Source organism: Pinus tabuliformis, chromosome 3_2 (assembly GCF_031772625.1).
Source record: "Pinus tabuliformis cultivar Carrire ecotype Pingquan chromosome 3_2, CPIR1, whole genome shotgun sequence".
Classification (NCBI taxonomy): domain Eukaryota; kingdom Viridiplantae; phylum Streptophyta; class Pinopsida; order Pinales; family Pinaceae; genus Pinus; species Pinus tabuliformis.
This window is the reverse complement of record NC_142302.1, coordinates 1,235,772,936-1,235,799,418: the sequence shown is the minus strand read 5'-3', so window position 1 is coordinate 1,235,799,418 and position 26,483 is coordinate 1,235,772,936. Positions and strand designations below refer to the sequence as shown.

Below are 26,483 nucleotides of genomic sequence, written 5' to 3'. Positions count from 1 at the left end.
TTTTTTTCTTTTAATTTTTTTTTAATTTCAATAATCTTTTTTTCTATATTGTTTTTTTAATCTCCCTTTTTTATATGACTTTTTTCTTCCCTTTTTTTTTAAATTCTTTACTTTTTTTTAATTTTCTTTTGATTTTCTTTTAATAATACATATATATTTTTTTCTAATAGTGGCCAAAAGCCTAAATGGCAAAACCAACAAAATGAAGAACCTCCTCCTCATAGTGAGTGCTTATTATTTTTTATATAAATTTAATTAAATAAATTTTAAATTAATATATATATATATATATATATATATATATATATATATATTAAATTTATTTAATTAATTAAAATAATGTAAATTACATATGAAAATTTTAAATGTGAATATGATTAGAGACCCGATGGTCCATAGTCGTCAGCGTTATGGTTGCTGCATCCGTTGATTGGTGGGTTGTTTAAAATATATATTTTGTTTTTTTTATATGTAATAATTTTTTTTATTATTATAGTTTTCTTTTTATACTTTGATTTTTCTTTTTTTCTTTTAATTTTTTTTTTAATTTCAATAATCTTTTTTTCTATATTGTTTTTTTAATCTCCCTTTTTTTATATGATTTTTTTCTTCCCTTCTTTTTTTTAATTCTTTACTTTTTTTAATTTTCTTTTGATTTTCTTTTAATAATACATATATATTTTTTTCTAATAGTGGCCAAAAGCCTAAATGGCAAAAGCACCAGAATGAAGAACCTCCTTCTCGTAGTGAATGCTTGATTGACGACAACAAAATTTACAACAGGTTGAAGGCCAAAGGCCGGATCAAACATGGCTCTGATACCAATGTAACGACAAAAAGTCGTATACGTGGCGGAAATATTTAAAATACTTCGTAGACAAAGACATCCATTGCAGGATAGTATTTGTAAATTGTATAAAATAACTGATGTAGGATGAGTACAAAGGAGAATGAGGGTCCTGTATATATAGCCAGGTAAGTACCCTTTCACGAACAAGCATATCTCTAAGACTTGCCTTTTCATTATTAGCTAACTAATCATTAGTTAATTTACTTATTATTTATTATTATATTTATATTATTATGATTATTATTTGTTATCTATTTTTATCTATTTTAAATAATTTATGTTCATAACAGAAAACCTCTTTACTTAGCTTTAGTTTACTGTTTGAAATAATCAAGGAGATGGTTAGATTTGATCCCCAAGTCGAATTGATGAGGTGGCTCATCAATAGTTGTCTATGAGTTTATTTTTAGAAAATAAATCTGGCGTATTCCTGAAAAATAGAATCCAAAGATGCATTCGGATCTTCCAAACCATGGCACCTATTTCAAAACTGAAAGAGGTTTTTGTAAATCGTCCCATTCATAACAAAAACCTCTCTTGGTTTTTACGTATTAGGGGTTTACGCAGTGCAATGAGTGCTAAGTGAACAATTCAAAAATCATGAGAAATTAGTCAGTTACGACTACCTCTCATGGAAATGGTCATACGTTAATGACTTACTTAACGCAGTTGAATCCCAAAAAAAACGATATCTCTCTTGGTTTTTTAAAATTCATCACCACCTTCTCGAAAATCGCACCCAAAGTTAATGACTAAAACAGGAAATCAATAATTATTTAAATCTGGAAAAAAGGGCTGCAAAGGTTCCTTTGTATCATCCAAACCATGACACATGCATAAAAAATGAGAGAGATTTTTGGATGAGTCTATTCCCACCAAAAACCTCCTTTGGTTTCCAAAAATTCATTTCCAATTGTTCAGAAACTTCTCTTAAACATGGTGACTAAAATAGGGAAAAAAAAGCAGTGTTGTTGTAGGCGCTGGAAAATATATTCGTAGCGCGCCTGTAGGCACTGAACAGTGTTTTCGTAGAGGTCTTTGAAATTGATAATTACAATGCAGTACCTTATGAAACTTCGTTTGGTGCTTAGTTATCAGTTACGAAGAACTTTGATAAACCTTGAAGCTCATGATATCTCCTTTATCAAAATATTAGATATAGTCCCAAACCACTTAAGAAACAGTCAACTTTTTCTTCCAACCATTTTTCTGTGAAGATATCAACAAAGTGCTAACAGAGATGATTGTGGATTTTGGAAACAAAGATGCTTGGAAGCATGATCTCACCCCAAACAGGAATGTTAGAGAAATGTAGTATTTAAAATATGCATACATACATATTCAATCATGAAAAAAATGTGTACCTATTCACACACACACACACACAACACATTATACTACAAGAAAATGATACATTAAATTGTAGGTAGGATTAGAAATTAATTGGAGGATAATTTATGTTCACTTTCTACCAATGTTGCGAAAATCATTATCGGGATAATATCGGCGAGGGGAAAATCGGAAAAAAACGGGAAATAATCGGGAAAAAATCGTAAAATACAAAAATATTCATTTTTTTTTCAATTTTTTTAATATCTAAAACATCTACAACATAAAATAAATACATTGACACATAAATATGATAAAATAACTAATATATAAGATGTGTAATATCATTTCTAGTGCTACATCACACATAATAGTGAATCATGTCCTGAATAGTCAGTCCTGACTCCTGAGTCCCAACTCAGCCTCAAAATATCAACAAAAAATATAATAATGTATCTCATATCATGATTCATAATGTCATATACAATGAAATGAACCAAATAACTAATACTACTGATTTCCTCTGCCCCTCTTGAGAGAAAATGCAATAGCTTTCCCTCTAGATGTAGATGCCAGTGGAGTTGGCAGTGGACTCTATTGTGCTCTAGAAGCTGAAGAACTAGGAGCTACAGGAAGTAGACCACGTCCTCTACTGGTGACAGGGGTAGCCTGGGTAAGTTGTGTCACCTCCTCCTCCTGTTGCTCCTCCTCCTCCTCCTCATCCTCCTCATCAAAAAATCGGCAAAAAAAAAAAAGAAAAAAAACTAGACTTTTTCCCAAAAAATTGCAATTTCTTCGAAAAAATAGGGATTTAACCCCGGTTTTTTCAAAATGAAAAAATCACCGAATTAATCACATGATATTATCGGAAAAATGAAAAAATCACGATATTTTGATGTTATGGTGATAAAATCATGATTTTTGCAACACTGCTTTCTACAAATTAGGTATCTTTAGGCTTCTTATGGGTCCAATGACCCTCATGGTCACCTTGATGGCTCAAAGAACTTTGAAAATACACTAGAAATGTCATTCATCTGTATCCTGCAGCATTTCAAAATCGTAAAATACCATGCAGTATGGCTGATGGCATTCCCGATGTGTTCCATACCCATCTTGGTCTACATCGGATGCCAGTATGTGTCTGGCTAAAAGTGTTTCCTGCAACCTAGGAACCATAGTACATACATTTTATGGGGTTCAAAACACCCACCTAGCAGCACATCTATCATTACATTAGACCCTCACATGTCATCTAAACTATTGTTAAACTCGACCACATAACACAACCCTACCAAGAAGCTAATTTCTGTGACAACTTAAGCCCACAGGTTTGTATAGCAAATATCAGGATTATCTATGAAAATATTTATTTTCTTGTTAAAACTAGATTCAGCAAATGTGATAACTCTAGAAGTAGGTAACAAATCTTCAATTGTATAGGAGAGAATCTATTGATTAAATTTTTAAAAATTTAATTGTAATTCATTCAAGATAGACAAGGAATAGTGAAGGATGCTATCCACTGGGTTTGAAAATCTAATATTCTAAGCAAGTTATTTTAAAATTTGCCACATAGTCAAGTCATGCCATCTGCAAATAAGACAACACATATTAACTTCCAAGCTGCCAATATTTAGTACCCTATCACGAACGCAATTACATATTTTCTTTTCATCATATAAATAAAGAACTGTCATTGTAAGTGAGACAGGATTGCAAGTCCTAATGACCTGGATAATTTATTGCAGTGGCATACCTCAAGCAGATTAAGCAAGGTGCATGTCTTGGTTGATGAAAGATGTATCACTTGACGGTTGCATCTAAGGAAAGGCCTAATTCAATTGGAACTAAAGGACTGGTTGGAAGAAACTATTCTAAGATGTACACTGCAACTTGAGACTTCGTTTGATGACATAGATCTATCAATTTATTGTGTAAAATCAATTACGAGAGTTTTGAACTATTGCCACTGAACATCTATAAAATGTATGCACGAAAATGGAAACAAGAATAACACGCGACTGGAAGAAAATACAATTCGATGTTGCAGAAACAAATTGACTAACACATATGCATTTCAATCAAATTGCTTTCAAATTAAAAGATACCTGCCGCAATGGCTCCACAGATGCCTTAAATTTCACTGGACTATCTTCCATGAAAATTAGCCAACCAAGGGTGTAGTAAAAGGTGGTTCTACTTCGGGAACATTTGTATTCTTCTAAAAATGGAAAATGGTCCCTCTGTAAAACAGCATTTGCAAGATAGTTACTATTATTAGTTTGGTACTTTCACCATTTATTAAGAGAAATGATCTACAATAGAAAAAATGCAACAGATTAACCTATGAAATTACCGTATGATGTCCAATTATATATTTTACAGTATCCAACTTCAGAAGTAACTTCCCGGTCATATACCTACAAAGCAAAGCATATATACATTGTCATAGAAAATAAACGACGTGGCCAATCTTTTCAATGAGATCCCAACGCCCATAGCTTTTAGTAATTACAGAAAATACACAAATTATGCAAACCTGTAGTTGAATAATGATTATTTTATTTCCCATAACCATCACAAATATATTTTTTCATAAAACCATGCTCAGAAAATAGTATTTGATCAAATATATTGCATAATAAAATAAGTGCTTAAATTCCATTGTGATGTATCGTCGGCGGAATAATTTGTAGTTGTCTTTATGGATTTAGTGAAAGTTAATGGTGATTTTTTGCTTTTTATGAAGTAATCTACATGATATATATGTGAAGAACTGTGCCTAAATGTGTTTTTCAGCCCGCTTAAACTTAAATTGTATAAAATATTTCAAATTTTATATGTCGAATTTTATGCCGAATTTTATCAGCAAAATTTTAAGTGCCAAACTTTATTCGAATTTCAAGGTTGTCGAACTTGAAAACGAACACGAACGCGGTGACATAGATTGAAGGTCCCTTATGCAGGAGCACTTGGAATAAAAGAATACAAAACACCATGTTTGAAATGTTGACACCTAATCCGAAACGGATGAGGTGAAGTCGGACAGTCATCTAGAAGATGAACTGATCCGTTTTGTATTTGTATAAATAATAATAGTTGAATGAATAATACTCACTCAGTTCTTTTGCGCTCATTGATTTCTGAGCTAACCTGGCCTGACATGGTATCAGAGCACAGGTCCCAGGCTCCAGAAATAGTGTAACTCCTCTGCTGCCTCTGCTCCCTGGCGCACCAGCGCTGCATACGCTCTCTGAATAGCCTGACACCTGCTCCCTTCTGACATCGCTGCATACGCTGCGTTGAGGTCCGTTGCTGTATGTGGAAGTCGTGGAAGAGAACGAAGGAAGAGAACGGTATCGTTTTACTGTAAGATAACTTATTAAAGCTGTTTTAATGTATTAAGGGCTGCCTGTTAACGTAGACTGCGTATGGTATTGAAGACCTGACAACAGTATATTGAGACTGCGTATGGTATTAAAGACCTGCGTTAATATATGACCACTGCCTTTTTTTGCAACGTATTAAGACCTGCCTTTTGATATCATGCGTTTAACGTATTGATAGCCTTTGCGTTTAACGTATTGATAACGTTGTGAAGAAGCCTGCGCTTTGAGACGCTGTGGTGAGGCTGTGCGTGTCTGTTGTGAGACCTTTTTACCTATCTCGCTGTGCGTGCTTGGACATGGCAATGTAAAGCGGAGGGCTTTGAAACTCGATACTGGTTGATGCTGCTCCTTTCCGTCAGTGGTATGAACAGCACTACGCTCAGGAGACCCGTGTTTTGATATAACAGATGCCTTTAATGTTATGCCTTAAACGTATATTGAAGACTGCGTTTTCTCTTTTAAAGAACTGTGGTGGCTGCGTCCTTATCTCAAATAACCATTGGTCTTCCATCATATATACTGACCACTGACCTCTGCGTTAATAGTGGTTGCATCATATATACTGTGCGTTTCTAATACAGCGTTTCCTGACATGGTTTCAACTTTCCCGAGTTTTTTTGAAACAGTGTTTGACGTGAAAGACAAGGCCGAGTACTGTGTTTTCATGTCATATATATATACCACAGTGTTTTCATGTTAGCGGATACCACATATACCACAGTGTTTTCATGTCAGCGGATACCACAGTGTTTTCATGTCATATATATATATGTGAGCGCCTTTTTTGAACAGTGATATACATTGATATTTGAGCGCCCTTTGATTTTTAAACAGTGATATATGTGATTGAGCGCCCTTTGATTTTTTGAACAATGATATATATAATGCATAAGGCAATCATATTGAGCAGTGATATATATAATGCATAAGGCAATCATATTGAGCAGTGATATATATAATGCATAAGGCAATCATATTGAGCAGTAATATATATAATGCATAAGGCAATCATATTGAGCAGTGATATATATAATGCATAAGGCAATCATATAAGGATATTTTTACAGAAGTTTTTGGCAGAGATATTTTTTCAGAAGGATTTTTTTTTTCTCTCTCAACAGAAGTGTTTTTGGCAGAGATTTTTTTTTACAGAATGCATTCAATCATTTCTATGGTCGGAATAGTTCTCACTGGCAAGGAGAACTATTCTGAATGGTCCCGGATGGTAAAACACACCCTTATCTACAATGAACTGTGGAAAGGAGTGTGTGTCGGAGAAGAAGACAGAGACCCTGTGCAGCCCACATCAGACAAAGAACTCGCCATTTGGGAAAACAAGAACAGCAAAGCCTTTGCATTGATCGCAGCATCTGTCAATGAGGAAGTAAGTCGTCATATTTCCTGCTATTCCACTGCCTTTGAAGCTATACAAAAGCTGAAAGAACTCTATGATACACATTCTGCACTTGAAGTTGTTCAGCTCATGATTAAACTCTTCACTCTTGAACTGAAAAATAATGATCCTCTTGCTCTTGCATCTGAAATAAAGTCTATAATGCATGATATAAAATCCACTAAGGTTGAGCTGGATATCTCTCTTATTGCCTTTCTCAAAGCACTCTATCCTACCTACTCCAATTATCTTGAGTCTTTACAAGTAAATGGAAACCTTAAAGATATAACCTTTGACTCTCTTGTGAAAAAGTTTGCTGAAAGAGAGAAAGCCTTTGGAAAGAAAACAGTCCCTGAATCTTCTGAAGAGACTGTTTGTCTTGCTCATAAAGAAAGGCAGCCTGCTCAAGATTCTACAAGAGGAAGAGGTGGACGAAGAGGAAGAGGAAGATACTTCAGAGGCAAGGGGGGCAGACATCCTCAAGCAGAAAAGGCAGATCTGCATTGCATTCGCTGCAAACGAAATGGATCACATGATGCTTCTACATGCAAGCTACCATGGGACAAGATTGAGCAGAGAAGAAATCAGCAGAAAGGTAAAACTGATGACTCAGACAAAGGTAAAGCACCTGAATCCGCTCACTATATTGAGGCACAATGTAACATTGGAGTAAATGAAGATCTGTTTAATGCTTCACTTGCTTCTTCGAAAAATGACTGGTTGCTTGATTCAGGAGCAACCTGTCATATGACTCATAGGAGAGATTTCTTTGAAGATTTCACTAACAATGTTGATGGAGCAGTATACTTTGCAGATCAGTCAAAAATCAAGCCATCAGGGCTTGGCACAATCAGGCTTAAACTGCCTGGTCTTCCAGACTTTCTTCTAGATCATGTTCTATATCTCCCACAGCTGAAGAGAAACTTGCTGTCCCTGGTCCACATCCGCCAGCAAGGTCACTCCATTCACATGTTTGATGGCAAGCTTGAGGTAAGAAAGGCATCTGACCACTCACTTGTCATGAGGGGTATAGAAGAAGAAAGACTCCTTAAACTGCAAGGAACCTCTGCTCATGCACAGCATTTCTCATATATTTCTCATCATGAAGAAGGTGCACTTCCATCAAGTTTATTATGGCATGCTAGATTTGGACATTTAAACTATGATAGTCTCCGCTTGTTGAAGAAAAATGGTGTTGCTGGTTTGACTACAATTCCTAGAAAACATAAACAATGTGATGCTTGCATTCTAGGAAAGCATAGCAAACAGTCTTTTCATGATTCACATTCAAGAGCACATAGGAAGCTTGAACTTATTCATTCAGATTTATGTGGTCCAATGCCTGTTCCTTCTGCAAATGGAAATAAATATATCATGACATTTATTGATGATTACACCAGAATGTGTTGGGTTTACTTATTGAAGAACAAATCTGATGCTTTTCAAACATTTAAGAATTTTCATAAGTGGATTGAAAATGATGCACAATCTCATATTGGGTCTATTCGCACTGATAATGGAAAAGAATATACATCAAATGAATTTGAACACTATCTTCGCCAACATGGGATTAAACATCAAACAACTGTGCCTTATAATCCTCAACAGAATGGTGTAGCTGAAAGAATGAACAAAACAATTTTGAATATGGTACGATCCATGCTTTTCTTCAAAAATGTAAAGACAATGTTTTGGGCTGATGCTGTTCTATGTGCTACATATATAAAGAATAGATGTCCATCTAGTGCTATAAGAAACAAGACTCCTTATGAATTGTGGTATGGACATGTTCCTTCGGTAAAACATCTCAGGATATTTGGTTCCACCTGTTATGCTTTAATACCAAAGGTACATAGAAACAAACTTGGTGCAAGAAGTCGTAAGTGTATCTTCCTGGGGTATTCAAACACATCTAAAGCATACCGCCTTTATGATGAAGTAAATAAAAAGTTTGTTTTATCTAGAGATGTCATTTTTCTTGAATCATCCAAATCTGACAATGTTGTTGAGCGGCAACTTGATCGCTTGGATAGATTCACAAAACCGAAATCATTTCAAGAGTTTGATAATCAGATTCCACATCTTGAAGGGGGGATTCCTATACTAGATCAACATGTGGAATCTTCTTCTGAAGAACAATCTCCCCTGCATGACACTCCAACAACGGATGATGCTTTAAGTGATGTAATTGATAGAATTGGGAGACTCAATCTTGATTCAGACCCAACTCAATCAATAGAACAGCCTGGACCATCTCAGAAAGGTCCCCCAAAGTGGCTGACAAAGACACTTGAAAGTGTTCATCCTGATGAAATTGGAAAAACAGGAACCCGAAATTCAAACCGACAAGATGGAGGTGATGTAGATAACTCTAATTCACCTGTTGATATGGATGTTACTTATGATTGTGAATTGAACTTGTCTACAGATTTTGAACCAACTTCCTTCAAAGAAGCTGCTTCTCATGATGAATGGAAAGAAGCGATGCAGAAGGAGTATGATGCCCTCATAAAGAATGGCACTTGGAAGCTGGTTGATCCTCCATTTGGAACCAAACCAATTGGCTGCAAGTGGGTCTACAAGAACAAGTACAAAGCTGATGGCTCACTTGACAAGCACAAAGCTAGGCTTGTGGCAAAAGGTTTTGCACAGAAGGAAGGGATCGATTTTGAGGAAACTTTTGCTCCCACAGCAAAATGGGCCACCATCCGGACACTCTTTGCACTAGCTGCTCAGAACGGTTGGAAAGTTCATCAAATGGATGTAAAAACTGCATTCTTGAATGGAGATCTAAAAGAGAATGTTTTTATGTCCCAGCCTGAAGGATTTGCTGTGAAAGGACATGAACACAAAGTATGCAAACTTGTGAAGTCCTTGTATGGCCTCAAACAAGCACCACGACCCTGGTATGAAAAACTAACTGAGCATCTTCTGAAACTCAACTTCAAACATTTTGATCTTGATGATGCAACTTTATTTGTCAAGAAAGTTGGCAAAACAGTTGTATATCTTGTGGTATATGTAGATGATCTTTTAATGACAGGGAACAATGAAAGCTATATTGCATCCATAAAAAAAGAATTAGGAAAATTTTTTGAAATGACTGATTTGGGCTATGTTCATTACTATCTTGGCATTGAAGTAACCCAACATCCAAAGTCCATATTTCTTTCTCAAAAGAAATACATTGGAGATTTGTTATACAGATTTGGCATGACAGAGTGCAATCCCCTTTCTACTCCAATGGAACAAAACTTGAAGCTCACATCTACTGAAGGAAAAGAATTTGAGGATGCAACAAAGTATAGACAGCTTGTAGGAAGTCTCATCTACCTCACTACTACCAGACCAGACATTTCATTTGCTGTTGGAATCCTCTCCAGGTTTATGCAAAAGCCTTGTGAGGGACATTGGTCTGCTGCAAAAAGAGTTCTAAGGTACTTGAAGGGAACTCAAGACCTTGGAATCAAGTATACACAGGTGGACGACTTCAACTTGATTGGATACTCTGATTCAGACTTCGATGGAGACAAAGAAACTGGGGTATCTACTTCAGGATATGCTATGAGTCTTGGATCAGGAGCTGTCTCCTGGAGATCACGCAAACAATCAGTACCAGCAGATTCCACAACAGAAGCAGAATACGTGGCAGCAGCTGAAGCAACGAAAGAAATTGTGTGGCTCAGGAAAATTCTTGAAGATTTGCAAGTAAAACAAATACAATCTACTCCACTCATGATTGATAACACATCTGCAATAAAGTTGGCCAAGAATCCAAAATTCCATGATCGTACTAAGCACATCAATACTAAATATCATCTGATCCGACATCATGTTGAGGCCAAAACAATCCATCTCCGTCATTGTTCCACAAACGAGCAAATTGCAGACATCTTCACCAAAGCGCTTGGAAGAGAAAAGCTTGAAAGATTCAGAACGATGCTTGGACTCACCAACATCCCTTCAGATTAAGGGGGGGAATGTTGACACCTAATCCGAAACGGATGAGGTGAAGTCGGACAGTCATCTAGAAGATGAACTGATCCGTTTTGTATTTGTATAAATAATAATAGTTGAATGAATAATACTCACTCAGTTCTTTTGCGCTCATTGATTTCTGAGCTAACCTGGCCTGACAGTTTGCATTTAATAAAGATAAGGTCAGCCTTAGTTTGAGGGGGGCCAAATGAAGTGAAAAGTCAAACAATTATAAACTGAATTAATGGAGTTAAAAAGGTCGTTAATGAAGCACTCATGATGAGAAGTGGTGCTAAGGGGTCTAAAATGACTCTCTTGGGAAGTGCAACATAGCCTAAAGAGTTACCAAGTGTCAACTAAAGGAGGGGCTCATCAAGGTTTGAGCTGTTAAATTTTAAATACCAGAGCTGATCTATTAATGAAGCACTCATGATGAGAAGTGGTGCTAAGGGGTCTAAAATGACTCTCTTGGGAGGTGCATCATAGCCTAAAGAGTTACCAAGTGTCAACTAAAGGAGGGGCTCATCAAGGAGCTGTTAAATTTTAAATACCAGAGCTGATCTATTTCACACGGCAATTATTTTATACACAGAATTTTATTTAACCAGTAAAATAATTTTCTGAACAGCTGAAAATGAACACACTGGTATTTTTAACATTTCACAGTAAATTTGCAGCAGAAATACTCAGAAAATTTAGAGCCTTGCCCCGCGGAGAAATACATAGAAATTACAGCCATAACTGAATCTGGAAATAGCCCACTGGATTCTCAATTTAAGATAAATTACAATTTGGCATCACAAGATTAGGCCTTCTTGAAAAAATTAGGCACTAGCAAATCTCGGCCACTACTTGTGAATTTTGGCCCACTTGGCTATACACCTCACACACAGGAAAGGATCGACCCCCTTGGCTGGAAAATCAGCCTTCATCCTTGCTCCACAAACGTGACCTGCACAGGAAACTCGACCTCCTCCTTCAACAGCAGCCCTCTCTCCAAATTCTCAGCGTTCTCCAATTTCCCTTTGGAAAAGCTAAAACCCTTCCTACACTTTCTTCTTCTCTCCAATCACTGAGCCTCTCAATCCTTGAGAAAATATCTTTCTCAATATAATGTTGGTGTCTTCATCCTCTCCCTTAGGTTTCCTTTATAATTTCTCATTGAGTCAAATCCCTAATCTCCAAGGGGATAAGAGGGGCTAGGATAAACTCCTAACAAACTTAGATCGAGGGTGGAGATTAGAGCTAAGTCATTTAAATTATTTAAATTATTTATCCTTGGAAACTTTAGCTCAATAGCCAACATTAATCAATAAATTAATTAATATGTTTTTCCTAATTTATAAATTATAACTTGGGAAAGAAACCATAATACTTGCTCCTCTCAAACAAGCACATAAAAAGGACTCTCTTGCTTATTAGCCACTTAGCCTATGCAGAACACTTTCCAATGCTACAAACATCAACACTACCTCCTAGCAAGGAAGGGATTCACCACCACCCCCAACTTGTCCCTATAGAACAAAAACTTTCCCTTCCCGGGGCTTTGTGAGAATGTATAGCACCTGTTCATCTGTGGTTAGGTACTGCAGTCTCACAGCACCCCTCTGGACCCTATCTCTAATGAAGTGGTACTTGACTTCTACGTGTTCGGACCTATCATGAAACACTGGCCTCTTCAATATTTTAACGTCACTCTGATTATCATAGTGAATTAGACTAGGCCGCCTCTAAAGACCAAATAAACCTCTGGACATTTTGTGAATCCATATGGCGTCAAAACTTGCCAGACACATAGACAAGTACTTAGCCTCTGTTGAGCTAAGTGCTACAGAATTATACTTCCTATTGAACCAAGAAATCATAACTAACCCCAAATTGAAACAACAACCAAAAGTACTCTTCATGTCGATTACAATCCCAGCCAAATTTGAATATGTGTATCCCTGCAATTGCACTCCAACAATCTTGACATACCTGAGTCCATACTCCATTTTACCTCTCAAGTACCTTAACACATGTTTCGCTGCCACCCAATGTATCCTCCTAGGCTCAACCATAAATTGGCCCACGGTGTTCATAGAAAAACAAGTATGTGGCCCATTGTTGACTAGATACATCAAGGACCAATGTTGAGAACATCTCGATAACATCCCGATTTTATCTCAAAATCACGATTTTTTGTCCAAGCCGATGTTTGCCGATTTTCAAAGATATTTTTATCGTATCTTAATTTTGCCGATGTTTGCCGATTTTTTACCGATAGTTTCCTGATTTTTACGATTTTTTGGTTTTTTGAACTTGTTTCCTATCCTAGCCGGACTTTTGCTGATTTTTAAAGATATTTTTATGGTATCTTAATTTTGCCGATGTTTGCAAATTTTTTACTGATATTTTCTCAATTTTTACAATTTTTTGGTTTTTCGAACTTGTTACCTATAAAATGTTGGATCCACCAACTCAGACTCAAAGGAATTAAGCTTCCTCAAGTTGTTAATCATGATTGTTGACTGTTACCCACCAAAAGTGGGTACCACTAAAAGATATTTTCTCCTAATCATCTTCTTCCAGCCAGCAGCCCCTGACAGCCACCTTATAGTCGATGTGATGTGCCACTTTATCTCTACCACATGCATCAGTCATATGTTTTCTCGCCCATTTGTCAAGAGCACTTCAAAGGTGGGCACTTCGATCGAAAGGGTATGTTATTCATTATGCAATCGAGTTTTTATGCATGTTTTTCATTTGGGCATTTGCCATGAAATATTTGGGTGAATTGGATGAAGGAAGGGTTTTGATTGTGCTTTTGTTCTCTCACCTTAAATGGGGGTTTCATATTCAATCCAAGTCTAATGGACCTACCCTATTGGCCCATGGCTTTAGGAAGGGCACTACTTGGGAAACCTGTTTTTAGTAGTGTGGTCCTACTTTCCCCATTTCATATTTATCACTTCCCACCGCACATTATGAGCCCTATTCACCATCTCCCCTCTATGTGTCCACATGACCATTGGGTCGGGCCTAGAAAGGTTGCCCCAAAGGTTGATGCAGCTAAAAGAAAGATAAAATCATATCATGGCCACAAGCAAGAAACAAAAGAAAGAAAATTATAAAATGCAAAAGATGGTTGGGACATTTATATTAACAGTGAGCAGATGGGCAAAAGCCAAGCATGAGCTCTGCCCCTAATCGTTACGGCCATCACCCAATTCTTGGGGCCAATGTTGCCCTATTACATCACCAAAAAGGAACCCTTGCAGGCCCCAGGGCCCAAACCCTAGTGCGAAATGAAATGCCCCACCACTAAGGGGGTAATCACTGTTATACATCATTCACAACAAGCTCTCATTTCCTAAAACTTCGAGCAATAATACAAAGAAAAATCAAGAAAACAAAAAAGACAATAAAAGGGATGGAAAAACAAAGGTTAGGGTAACTCATACATCCACAATTGCTCCCTCCTCACATTTCTATGCCCAAAATGTGGACTTCGTCATCATTGTTGCCCCTTTGACCACGACATGTGGCTCTGAGACCCCTTTATCCCTATTATGTTTCATCATTATTCGCATGCCACCTATTGATTGAAGGATGTACAAGGAACCTGTCTTTCCCCTTAGGGGTTGGGACCACCTAATAGGATCATTTGTTAGCAACTCCTACTTAGGGAGGTAACACTATTACATGATTAGAGCCCCAAATTTGGAACGGAAGCCCCATATGAAGTGTCAAATTGCCCTTGACTAACAAGCCCAGTTCACATAGATGCAGTAATGATTATTGTACCTAATGGTGAGAATGTAGCACTTGACATTATGAGTGATTGGCAGGTGGTTTCATCATGGGTTGGGCAACTTAACTAGGGCCAAAGACCACTAGAGGAGCAGATGACACCCTACAAGTTAAGTGTTGAGAGCCATGGGACTCCTACCACTTGTAGAGCATCATTCCACTCCATGGGCACCTATAGCACCCCCAGCAGTCTGCACTTTGCCCCACATTATTCATGAGATAATGCACTTGGACCAGTGTACCCTAGCTAGCTCAGCAGTGATCATGTGGTTTGGTAGTTGATCTGAACCCTGGTTTGTCTCACCCCTTGAGGCATGGGAGGGTTAGCAACATCCACAGAGCCCTCAATGTTGGAGCGGAATCAGGCTATTCTATCACCAGGAGACCCATGAGACCCATTTCGTTCCCCAACCACAAAACTGGGGTCCACAAAATGATTTGCATGGAGACTTAGGGGACAACCCCTAGATCACGATTTATGGAGCCCTCCACACTCACTTTGGCACTGGAGGAGCCAAACGCATGCCCCAGAAGGGCCTATGCATGCATAACGTCAAAATTTCAACATCTTTTGCGGGTTAATTGTTATGTTTTTCATTGGCTATGACGTAAGCTTTTAACCTCGCCTAGTATTAAACCCATTATTTTATGACTGAAGGGGCTTTAGGCAAAAATTAGAGATCATTAGACATGTATAAATTGGAAAGAAATCACTTCATTCTCTCATTATCATCACTTGGAGAATTCGAACCTCATTAAATATTTCGTACTCGTCTCCCTCTTGGCTATTGGAGATTTCTTGGATGCATTTCGATGTTTGGAAGCTATTTTGGATTGCCTTGGAGCTATTTCTTTGGTGAATGGATGGATATATTACATGCTATCTTGTAAGAGCTTATTATTGATGAATTGTATCTTGAAATCCTCTAACATATGGAATTGTTGCTTCTAGATTATGCTTATTTGTGCCCTGATTGTTGAAAATTATTTTTTAAAAGGCTATCTAGTTGAGAATTGCATATGTTACTCATTGTATAACCATCTAATGAATGTTCCTAGTGGAGAAATTCTTATAAACCTCCATCAAACTCCATTTTACTTTGAAGTGAGTAAATGTTAGACGTTGGTACCTAGGGCATCAACTTTTAGCCTCCTTAGAAGCAATATAGCTTATCTTGAGCACCCTTGGCTCCATATGCCCAAAGGACAAGGCACTAATCCAAGTCCTTGGCAATCAATGTGTTCTTTCATCCATAAATTTTCTTCTTAGATTTAATCGTTTTAAGGCTAGGGAAACAATCTAGGGCTTGGAGCGAAATTTTAGGCAAGAGCCTTTTTGGTGAATCTGAATTGTCTACATCGCTTCCATTTTGCCTGGTTGAATTTCCTGTTCATGTCTTTCCAACCTCACTAGAATGAACACTTTCAAGTGTCTTTGTCAGCCATTTTGGAGGGGACCTTTCTGAGATGGCCCAGTCTGCGTAGTTGACTAAGTTGGGTTTGAATAAAGATTGAGTCTCCCAATTCTATCAATCACATCACTCAAAGTGTCACCAGTAGTTGGAGCTTCATGTGGGGGAGTGAGTGCTTCAGAAGAAGATTCCACAAATTGATCCAGTAAAGGAATCCCCCTTCATCATGTGGAATCTCATTATCAAAATCTTGAAAAGACTTGGCATGTCCGAATCTATCCAAGCGATCAAGCTGCCACTAAACAACATTGTCAACCTTCGAAGATTCAAGAAATATCACATCTCTAGATACTACAAACTTCTTATTAACTTCATCATAGAGACGGTATGCTTTGGAGGTATTTGAATACCCCAAGAAGATATACTTACGACTCCTTGCACCAAGTTTGTTTATTTATTCCTTAAGTATCAAGGCATAACAATTGGAACCAAAGACCCTGAGATGCTTTACCAAAGGAATGTGGCCATACCACATTTCATAAGGAGTCTTGTTTCTAATAGCATTAGATGGACCCCTATTCTTGATATACACAGCACATAGAACTGTATCAGGCCAAAGCATCAATTTTACATTCTTGAAAAACATTATGGAACGTACCATATTTAAGATTGTCCTATTCATTCTTTCAGCTACTCCATTATGTTGGGGATTATAAGGCACAATTGTTTGATGTTTGATCCCATGCTGGCGAAGATTGTTAGGTCCCTATAATACTAGTGATTACCCCATTACTATTGCAGTTGTATCCCTTATTAATATTGTTGTGCCCCTATTGTCCCCATATTTTTATTATTGTGCCCCATAGAATCCCTCTATTGTTATTTTTGTGGCTTTATATTATTATTGTTAGGTCGGCTGGGTTATATTGAGACTCCTTAGACTCCTATATATAGAAAGGAGGTTTTGTCATTTGAATCATCGAAGAATTGTTCATTTATGTAATGTAAAGGAGGTTGCCCCCTCGAAGAGACTGAATTCTAAGGCATTGATCTATCTTTTCTATCTTTTCTTGAGCTGGTTTCATAACATTTGGTATCAGAGCTTTGGATTCTAGGGTTTCACTGCTCCAAAAAGGTCATCGTGGCATTTTCACTGTAACTTTTTTTTCTGCGATGTTTTAGAAACGCAAAAAAAAACCCATTGGAGACAAAATCGTACTGAAGCTCGGGTCCAAATTTCAGAACTTTTCGCGCTATATTTGTGGAGATATGATCTGAGGAAGTTGGTCTTTTTGCAGACTCCTGAATTACATTCCAAACAGGTGACCTACGGAAAATCGTCATAACTTTCTCTCTAAGCATCGGATTCACATTTTGTAAGAAGGTACAGAAAGAGGACGGACTGTAGTTTCTTGTATATATTTTTCAGAGCCAAAGGTTGAAACAGTGACACGTGGCACTTCATACAAGTTCGCTCTTCTGGAAAGGCCTATAATCAGGTCATCTTGGGAGATTGTGCATAACTCTTCCTTGGAGAATCCAATTTGGATCAGACTAGTGGCATTGGAAAGAGGACACAGAGGGCTACTACAGGTCGCAATTTTAGAACTGGATGATCTGAAATTGCAGAGATACATCAGATCCAATATCAAGCTTCTACAAAGTGAAAAAAAATGTGTAGTTTTTTTTTTTTTTTTTTTGCATAAGATTGGTTTGAAAAATTAGTTTGAAGGAATTCAAAGGGCATAGTAAAGCATTATTATCGGTAATTGATGCCCCGAGGAAAGAAAATGCAAAACACCTAGTAAGCAACCTGAAAGCTCTAGCATGACTCATGAAGAGGAGGAAGAAATGCAACATGATATATCAAAATTACGAGACCAAGTGCAACAAGTGTCACTTGCACAAAAAGCAACAGAATCTAAGATGGATGGTTTAAGGAAAGATGTAGAAGCTAAGATTGATGGTTTAAAGAAAGGTGTAGAAGCTAAGATGGATTGTTTAAAGAAAGGTGTAGAAGCTAAGATGGATTGCATGGAAGCTAAGATGAATGGCATGGACGCTAAAATTGATGGCATGGATGATAAGATGGAAGAATTGAAGATAAATATGAATAAGTTGCTACAAGAAATGGTCACTAATGGTGAAAGGGTAGTAAAAGAAATTCATGATAAGAACAAAAGAAAAGTTAATCATGATTCCATAGACTCTAATGTTGGATCGAAGACCCACCATATTCCAAAAATCGATATGAGGAAGTTTGATGGCAAGGATCCTGCAACATGGATATTACAGATGGAGTAATTTTTCGATCTCAATAATGTGTAAAACACATAAAAGGTACGTATTGCAACTTTATATTTGGAACCAAATCAGTTTGTATGGTATCAATGGCTTTGATCTCGTAAACAAATTATCACTTGGGCAATTTTTACAGAAGAATTGACAGAACATTATGAGGATACAAAAAGCAGCACTTTTTTTAGCCAATTGATAAGTCTCAAACAAAAGGGTTCAATAATGGAGCACATTGAGGAGTTCCAAAAATTGAACAATAGGATTGATGTGTTCATAGGGACTTTAAAGGATAATATCCAACATGATGTTCGCCTTTGGGACCCTGATTCATTAGAGAAGAAATTCAGGTTAGCAAGAAAAATGGAAAGCAAAATTATGGCAACCAGGAAGCATACCAATCACAACTATAAAGGTGGAAGTGTTTTTACCCCTAGCCTCCCACAACCTATAAGGTTGACACCACAACAATTGGAAGAAAAAAGAGCAAAAGGGCTTTGTTACAGTTGTGATAGAAAATACACTAAAGGTCATAAGTGTGCTGAAAAGAAATTATTCTACATAGATTGTGAAGAGGAAGAAGAAAAGGAGCAAGGAAGGTCAAAAGAAGAGGATATACTCCAAGAACAAAGCCTAGATAAAGAAGAAATGAATCCCACCATATCTTGTAATGCATTGGCTGGAATTACCACTCCTCAAACCATCAAGATAGAAGGACAACTCAAGAAGAAAAAGGTAATAGTGTTGATTGATTCAAGAAGCACCCACAACTTTATTCATTGTAAGGTAGCAAAAGAATTGAATTGCTTCCTATATCCAGCACCAGAGTGTCAAGTGATGGTTAGTGATGATTAGTGATGATTGCAAATGGAGGAATGATAAATTGCTCTGGAAAGTGCCATAATATCAAGCTATCCATGGGAGAATATGTATTGACTAACCCAATGCTTTCCATTCCAATGGGAGGTGTTGATGTTGTACTAGGAGTCCAATGGCCACAATCCTTGGGTACAATAGCTTTTAATTTTCAAAAACTTTTCATGAAATTTTCTGCAGAAGGAAAGGAAGCTGAATTAAGGGGTATTGCAGGGAAACCAAGAAAGATAATCAACTCTAACGGTATGACAAAGCTTCTAAAAAATGAACAAAGAGGTGTAATTGCACAATTATGTTCGCTAGATGTTTCCACATCAGAATCATCTATTTCTCCAGATCTCCAAAAAGTCTTGGACAATCATTCCAAGGTGTTTGAGACTCCCAAAGGTCTCCCAACTATTCATGATCATGATCATGCTATTCATCTGATTCCAGGAAGTGTTCCTCCAAACATCAGGTCGTACAGATATCCCTATGCCCAAAAGAGTGAAATTGAATGTATGGTTGCAGAAATGCTAGAGGCTGGTATAATTCAACCTAGTCAAAGTTCTTTCTCTGCTCCAATAGTATTGGTACACAAGAAGGATGGATCATGGCGCATGTGTCCGAATTACAGGGAGCTCAACAAGCTCACTATTAAAGATAAGTTTCCCATTCCTGTCATTGATGAATTACTGGATGAATTGCATGGATCAATTTACTTCAACAAGTTGGACCTTCATTCAGGATATCATCAAATCATAATGAAGACTGAAGACATTCCAAAAACAGCATTTAGAACTCATGAGGGTCATTATGAATTTTTGGTCATGCCTTGTGGCCTTACCAATGCACCTTCTACATTTCAAGGTTTGATGAATTCCATTTTCAAACCCTTCCATAGAAAATTTGTGTTAGTATTTTTTGATGATATACTAATCTACAGCAAGTCTTGGAAGGATCATGTTGAACATGTTGACATGGTGCTACAACTATTGGAGGAGAAACAATTATATGCAAAAAGATCCAAATGTTTCTTTGGAGTACCCTATTGTCCCCCTATTGTCCCCATATTTTTTATTATTGTGCCCCATAGAATCCCTCTATTGTTATTTTTGTGGCTTTATATTATTATTGTTAGGTCGGCTGGGTTATATTGTGACTCCTTAGACTCCTATATATAGAAAGGAGGTTTTGTCATTTGAATCATCGAAGAATTGTTCGTTTATGTAATGTAAACGAGGTTGCCCCCACGAAGAGGCTGAATTCTAAGGTGTTGATCTATCTTTTCTATCTTTTCTTGAGTTGGTTTCATAACAAAGATAGTTTTCAAATTCATTTGAAGTATATTTGTTTCCATTATCAATGCGAATATAGCCAATATGAGATTGTGCATCAATTTCAAACAATACATGAAAGTTCTTGAATGTCTGAAAAGCATCAAATTTTTTCTTCAATAAATAAACCCAACACATTATGGTGTTGTCATCAATAAATGTCATCATATATTTATTTCCATTTGCAGAAGGAAAAGGCATTGGACCACATTAGTCTGAATGAATAAGTTCAAGTTTTCTATGTGCTCTGGAATGTGAATCATGAAAAGACTATTTGTTGTGATTTCCTAAGATACAAGCATCACATTGCTTAAGTTTCCTAGGAATTGTAGGCAAACCAGTATCACCACTTTTCTTCCACATACGAAGGTTGTCATAATTCGTGTCCAAATCTAGCATGCCATAAAAGACTTGATGGAAATGTACCTTCATCATAATGACAATTGTATCAGAAGTTTTGTGCACGAGCAAAGGTACCTTGCGGCTTCAGAAGTCTTTCTTCTACTATCCCCATCATGACAAGTGAGTGATCTTATGCTTTTGTGACCTCAACCCTGCCATCAAACATATGAATGGAATGTCCTTCCTAGCGAGATGTGGACCAAAGACAGCGAGTTTCTCCTCAGCTCCGAAAGATATAAATCATCATGCAGAAGAAAGTCTGGAAGACCAGGAAGTTTGAGCCTGATTGTGCCAAGCCCTGATGGATTGAGTTTTGACTTGTCTACAAAGTATACTGCTCCATCAACATTGTCAGTGAATTCTTAAAAAAAAATCTCTTCTAAAAGTCATGTGGCAAGTTTCTCCTAAATCAAGCAACCAATCATTTTTCCAAGAAGCAAGTGAAGCATTAAATAAGTCTTCAGTTACTCCAATATTACAATGTGCCACAACATAGTGAGCGGATTCAGGTGCTTTACCTTTCCCTTTGTCATTGGTTTTACCTTTGGCTTCATTTCTTTCCTGCTCAATTATGTCCCAAGGCAAATTACATGTGGATGCATCATGTCCATCTCTATTGCAACGTATGCAATGAAGATCAGACTTTTCTCCTTGGAAGAGTCTGCCTGCCCTGCCTCTAAAAGTTCTTCTTCCTCATCCTCTTCGGCCACTTCTTCCTCTAGAAGAATCTTGTGCATGATTCTTCTCTTTATGTGCAAGACACACAGCTTCTTCAAAAGATTGAGGAGTTGTCTTCTTCCCAAAATCCTTCTCTCTCTCAGCAAACTTCTTCTCAAGGGAGTCAAAGGTAATCTCCTTGAGGTTTCCACTTGCTTGCAATGACTCAAGATAATTTGAATAAGTGGGATATAGTGCCTTGACATAAGCTATGAGAGGAATGTCTATTTGAACACCAGTGGTTTTGATATCATGCATAATAGATCTTACTTCTGATGCTAAAGCAAGAGGATCATCATTTTTCAATTCAAGACTGAACAATTTAATCATCAATTGGACAACTTCAAGTCATAAGGTTTATAATACTTCCAATCCAACGCACATCAGAAGCAATAGATTTAAGTGCTAAATTCAAGGACTGGACAATGCAAGGTGTCCAAAATACTTGGGGATATTTAGCATCCACAATCATGCCAGCAGCCTTGCAAACAGGTGCATTATCTATAATGATTTGCACACATGAATCAACACCTACGTCTTCAATAACTTTAATGAACGACTCAGCCATATATTGTGCATCCTTGTATTGTCCAACTCAGTGATGCGAAACTCGCGATAAAATCGTTGTTATTGCGATTCGATGTGTTTTTATCGTCGAGGCAGCGGACAGCAGGTTATAAACACCAAAAACATGTTTTTTTTAATTCATTTGATCAGACAGTGGCAGCGGTGGATTGAGAGTGAGCTTGGAGAAAAACCTTGGTCGATTGGGCGCTGATTGGAGGAGAAAACGACTCAAAACCCCCGGTGGATTGAGAGCTGAGGAGGAGAGGATCAATTTTCTCCGACAAACTGGTATGGGCACCAAATTTATGTGTTTTGTTTTGGTTTTCTTTTTTTTGGTTGGGTTTGGATAATCCATTGGTTTATCAAATATTTTGAGTTGATTTGATGGTGTTTTTGTTTGTTAAATTGTCAAAAATTTAATGTGTTTTGTCATGTTACTCATGTATGTAATTTTTTTTAATTTTTGTAACTTGCAATCCTTATTTTGCCATAGGTTCACCATTCAACTTCAAAGTTCAAACTTCATCTTACAAATTTAAAACTCAAGAGTCAAGATTTCAACCAAGTTACAAACATGCCAAGGAAATTGGACCCTCTGTGGGAATTTGGTGAACCTGATGGAGGGTTTGATAGAATAAACTTGTCTTGCAAGTTGTGTGGGCAGCATATGTCAGGGGGGGTTTATAGATTGAAGTATCACCTTGCACAAATCCCTGGATTTGATGTAGGGCCTTGCTCAAATACAAATCCGGAAATCATCCGAAGAGCCATGAGATCATTGGAAAATTTAGAGCACAATAGAGAGGCCAAAGCAGAAATGAAGAAGCAACTAGCAAAGACGGTGTTAGGCTCAGGTGAACAAGGAAGTGGCACTGGTTCTACTTCAGCATCAATATCTACAACCAACCCGGTAGCTGCCTCATCATTTTTTGTTCCTAGAACCACGCCTGGTTCACAACCATCTATCACTTCAATGCTTAAAAAAACTGAGAAAGAACAAGCTGACAAGTTGTTGGCCAAATTTTTCCTTTGGAGTGATATTCCTTTCAGCGTTGCAAGGAATAATCCATTTTTCCAGCCTGTTGTTGATGTTATTGCAACTGTTGGCCCAGGGTACAAAATCCCTTCTTATGATGACTTTAGAGGCCGGATTCTTCAAAATGAAAAGGTTGACTGCACCAAAAGATTGGAGGAGTTTAGGGCATCATGGGCACAAACAGGATGCACTGTGATAACAAAGGGTTAGACCGACCAAAAGGGGAGAACTCTTATAAACTTTTTGGTTAGTTGTCCCAAAGGGACAATGTTTATGAAATCTATTGATGCATCTTCACATATCAAAGATGCAAAAACTTTATGTGATTTGTTGGATGTGTTTATTTTAGAGGTGAGTGCAGAACATGTAGTCCAAGTCAGAATGGAAAATGCTGCAAATTATGTTGTTGCTGGCAGGATGCTTATGGAGAGGCATCCTACTTTATTTTGGACACCTTGTGCTGCACATTGTATTGATTTGATGTTGGAGGACATGGGGAAAATTTCCTTTGTCAAAGATATTGTTGAGTCATCAAAAAGCATTACAAAATTTATATATAATCATACATCTGTGCTTAGCTTGATGAAAAAATTCACCAACAACAAAGAGTTGGTGCACCCCGCCATTACACAGTTTGCCACCAGTTTCATATCTCTTCAATCCCTCTTGAATTCTATGTGGGATGTGAAGAGAATGTTTCTTTCAGAGGAGTGGCGTGCTTTGACAATGAGCCGCAAACCAAAGGGAGAGGCCATATGCAGATTAGTTTCATACCAGGAAGACTTTTGGGCGGGAGTGCAGGAGGTGTGCACCGTTACTGAACCTTTGGTAAAGGTTCTTCTATTACTTGATGGTGAGAAGCCCGCAATGGGCTATTTGTATGAGGCCATGGACAGAGCCAAAGAATCCATTTGGGCCTACTATGATGATAAGGGAGATGAGGGGTTTCAGAGACAACTCCTCCTATGGGAAGTGATTGATGAACGATGGAACAACACACCCCATTGTCCCATTCATGCTACAGGGATCTACCTGAACCCCGCATTTTCTTACCCATTTGGGTTCATATTTGACGCTGAGATCATGGATGGATTCTTAACCAATGTTCAGAGGATGGTGTGATCTCCAGCAAAACGTACAAAAATCTCCAAAGAAATTGAGACATACAGCATGGCAGGTGGCACATTTGGTTTTGACATGGCTGTGACTGATAGGACGACTAAAAAGCCAGGTATTTTTTAGTTTGTTTCAAATTTCGTTGTCTCTTCAAGTTCATAACTTCATACTTTGGTTCAACTTTCAAATTTCATTTTTTTCTTATGTTTATTTAAAATTTTATTGTAATTTTGTTGTAGATGCATGATGGAGAATGGATGGTGCCAGAATACCCCTTCTACAAAAGCTTTCCATTTGAATCCTTAGCCAAACATGTAGCTCCTCAGGATGCGAGCACAACTGGAGTGTATTTGAAAAAGTACACAACAAGAAGCGCAACAGGTTAAACTTAAAAGTTAAAACTTAAAATATTGCAAATTTCCAAATAATTTTTTCAATTCATTAAACAATATTTTTTTTATAATTATTATTTCATTATCTTTGTACAGGTTGGAGTCCCAGCGACTTAATGACATGGTCTACATCTACTACAATCTTCGATTGTGGGTGAGCCAACTTGAGAGGATACCTGATATGGAGGCCATCTCATTGGATGGGATTGACACCTCTGCTGCATGGAGGGTTGAGGCCGAGAGGCCTCTCATGGAGTCTGCCGATGATTGGCTAGAGCAGGAGGTAGTGGAGGAGGAGGAGGAGAAGGAGAAGGAGGCGGAGCAAGAGGAGGAGGAGGTGACAACACCTACCCGGGTTACCCCTGCCACCAATAGAGGACGTGGTCTACCTCCTCTAGCTCCTAGTTCTTCAGCTTCTAGAGCACAACAGAGTCCACTGCCAACTCCACCAACATCTACATCTAGAGGGAAAGGGAAAGCTATTGCATTTTCTCGCAAGAGGGGCAGAGGAAATCAATAGTATCAGACATTAGTTATTTGGTTCATTTCATTGTATATGACATTATGACTCATGATATGAGATACATTATTATATTTTTTGTTGATATTTTGAGGCTGAGTTGGGACTCAAGAGTCAAGACTTACTATTCAGGACATGATTCATTGTTATGTGTGATGTAGCACTAGAAATGATAGTACACATCTTATATATTAGTTCTTTTATCATATTTATGTGTCAATGTATTTATTTTATGTTGTAGATGCTTTAGATATTAAAAATTTGAAAAAAAAATGAATATTTTTGTATTTTACGATTTTTTCCCCTCGCCGGTAATATCCCGATAACGATAACTGCAACATTGGTCCAACTGCATCCACTGATTTCAAGAAAATTGGACCATTCAAGGAAGACACCATGAAGTTGATGAGTGGGTGGCGTGCTGGATCTGTCCATCCCTCAGAAACAATACTAACCCTAGATGTTGGCCATGTTGATATAATAGGCTCAAGCATTTTGTCCACCTCTTTCTTTGCCTTAGTCAACAATGTGATTCTATGCTTCTCTGACCCAGGAGGCACATACCCTGATGGAGCCCCTTGAGTTATAGCTCGGCACATTTCAATAAATAAAGGTGAGCATGGAACATTAAAAGATATGAAGTTCTGATAGAAAAAGAATGGAATGGTGAGGTCAAGCTCTTCCCATTTCTCTTTCTGAAAAATCTTGTCCATTGGACCAAGTGCCACTACCTTCTTTTTGTTGCTTGTCCCCCACCAAAACTCTCAAATAGAAATTTGTTGTTATTTTTCCTCAAGAATGGAAGGGGATCATCATTCTTGGTTTTTTTAGATGTTGTTGCCACCTTTGTCATACCAACATTGGCCTCTTTTTCCATTTCTTTCCTCTTTAGCTAAAGACACTTGTGTACATGCTGCAATTTCACAACCTGGTAAAGCTAACAAATGAGATTTCACACGATAATATGAGCTCATGAAATGATTGTTGCAATAGTTGCATTTCCAAGCAACATTGCCTCCTCCCTTCAACTTGTTGTCTAGCCCTTGCTCTCTTGTGACATACTTCCACAAGGGATATTTGTTATCTTGAACGTGCTATCT

At 37.5% G+C, this 26,483-nt stretch overlaps 1 protein-coding gene across 13 annotated transcripts in view; it reads right to left on the bottom strand.

Annotated features, from left to right (window-relative positions):
- Nucleotides 1-26,483, bottom strand: part of LOC149185213 (ARM repeat superfamily protein) — a 378,063-nt gene that overhangs the window by 113,258 nt on the left and 238,322 nt on the right. For all 13 annotated transcript variants that reach the window (XM_089417804.1, XM_089417816.1, XM_089417818.1 and 10 more), the window contains 2 exons: nt 4,539-4,602; nt 4,291-4,425 (listed from right to left, as the gene is read on the bottom strand). In XM_089417804.1, coding sequence (XP_089273930.1) covers nt 4,291-4,425; nt 4,539-4,602 — 199 coding nt within the window. The remainder of the gene's footprint in view (nt 1-4,290; nt 4,426-4,538; nt 4,603-26,483) is intronic.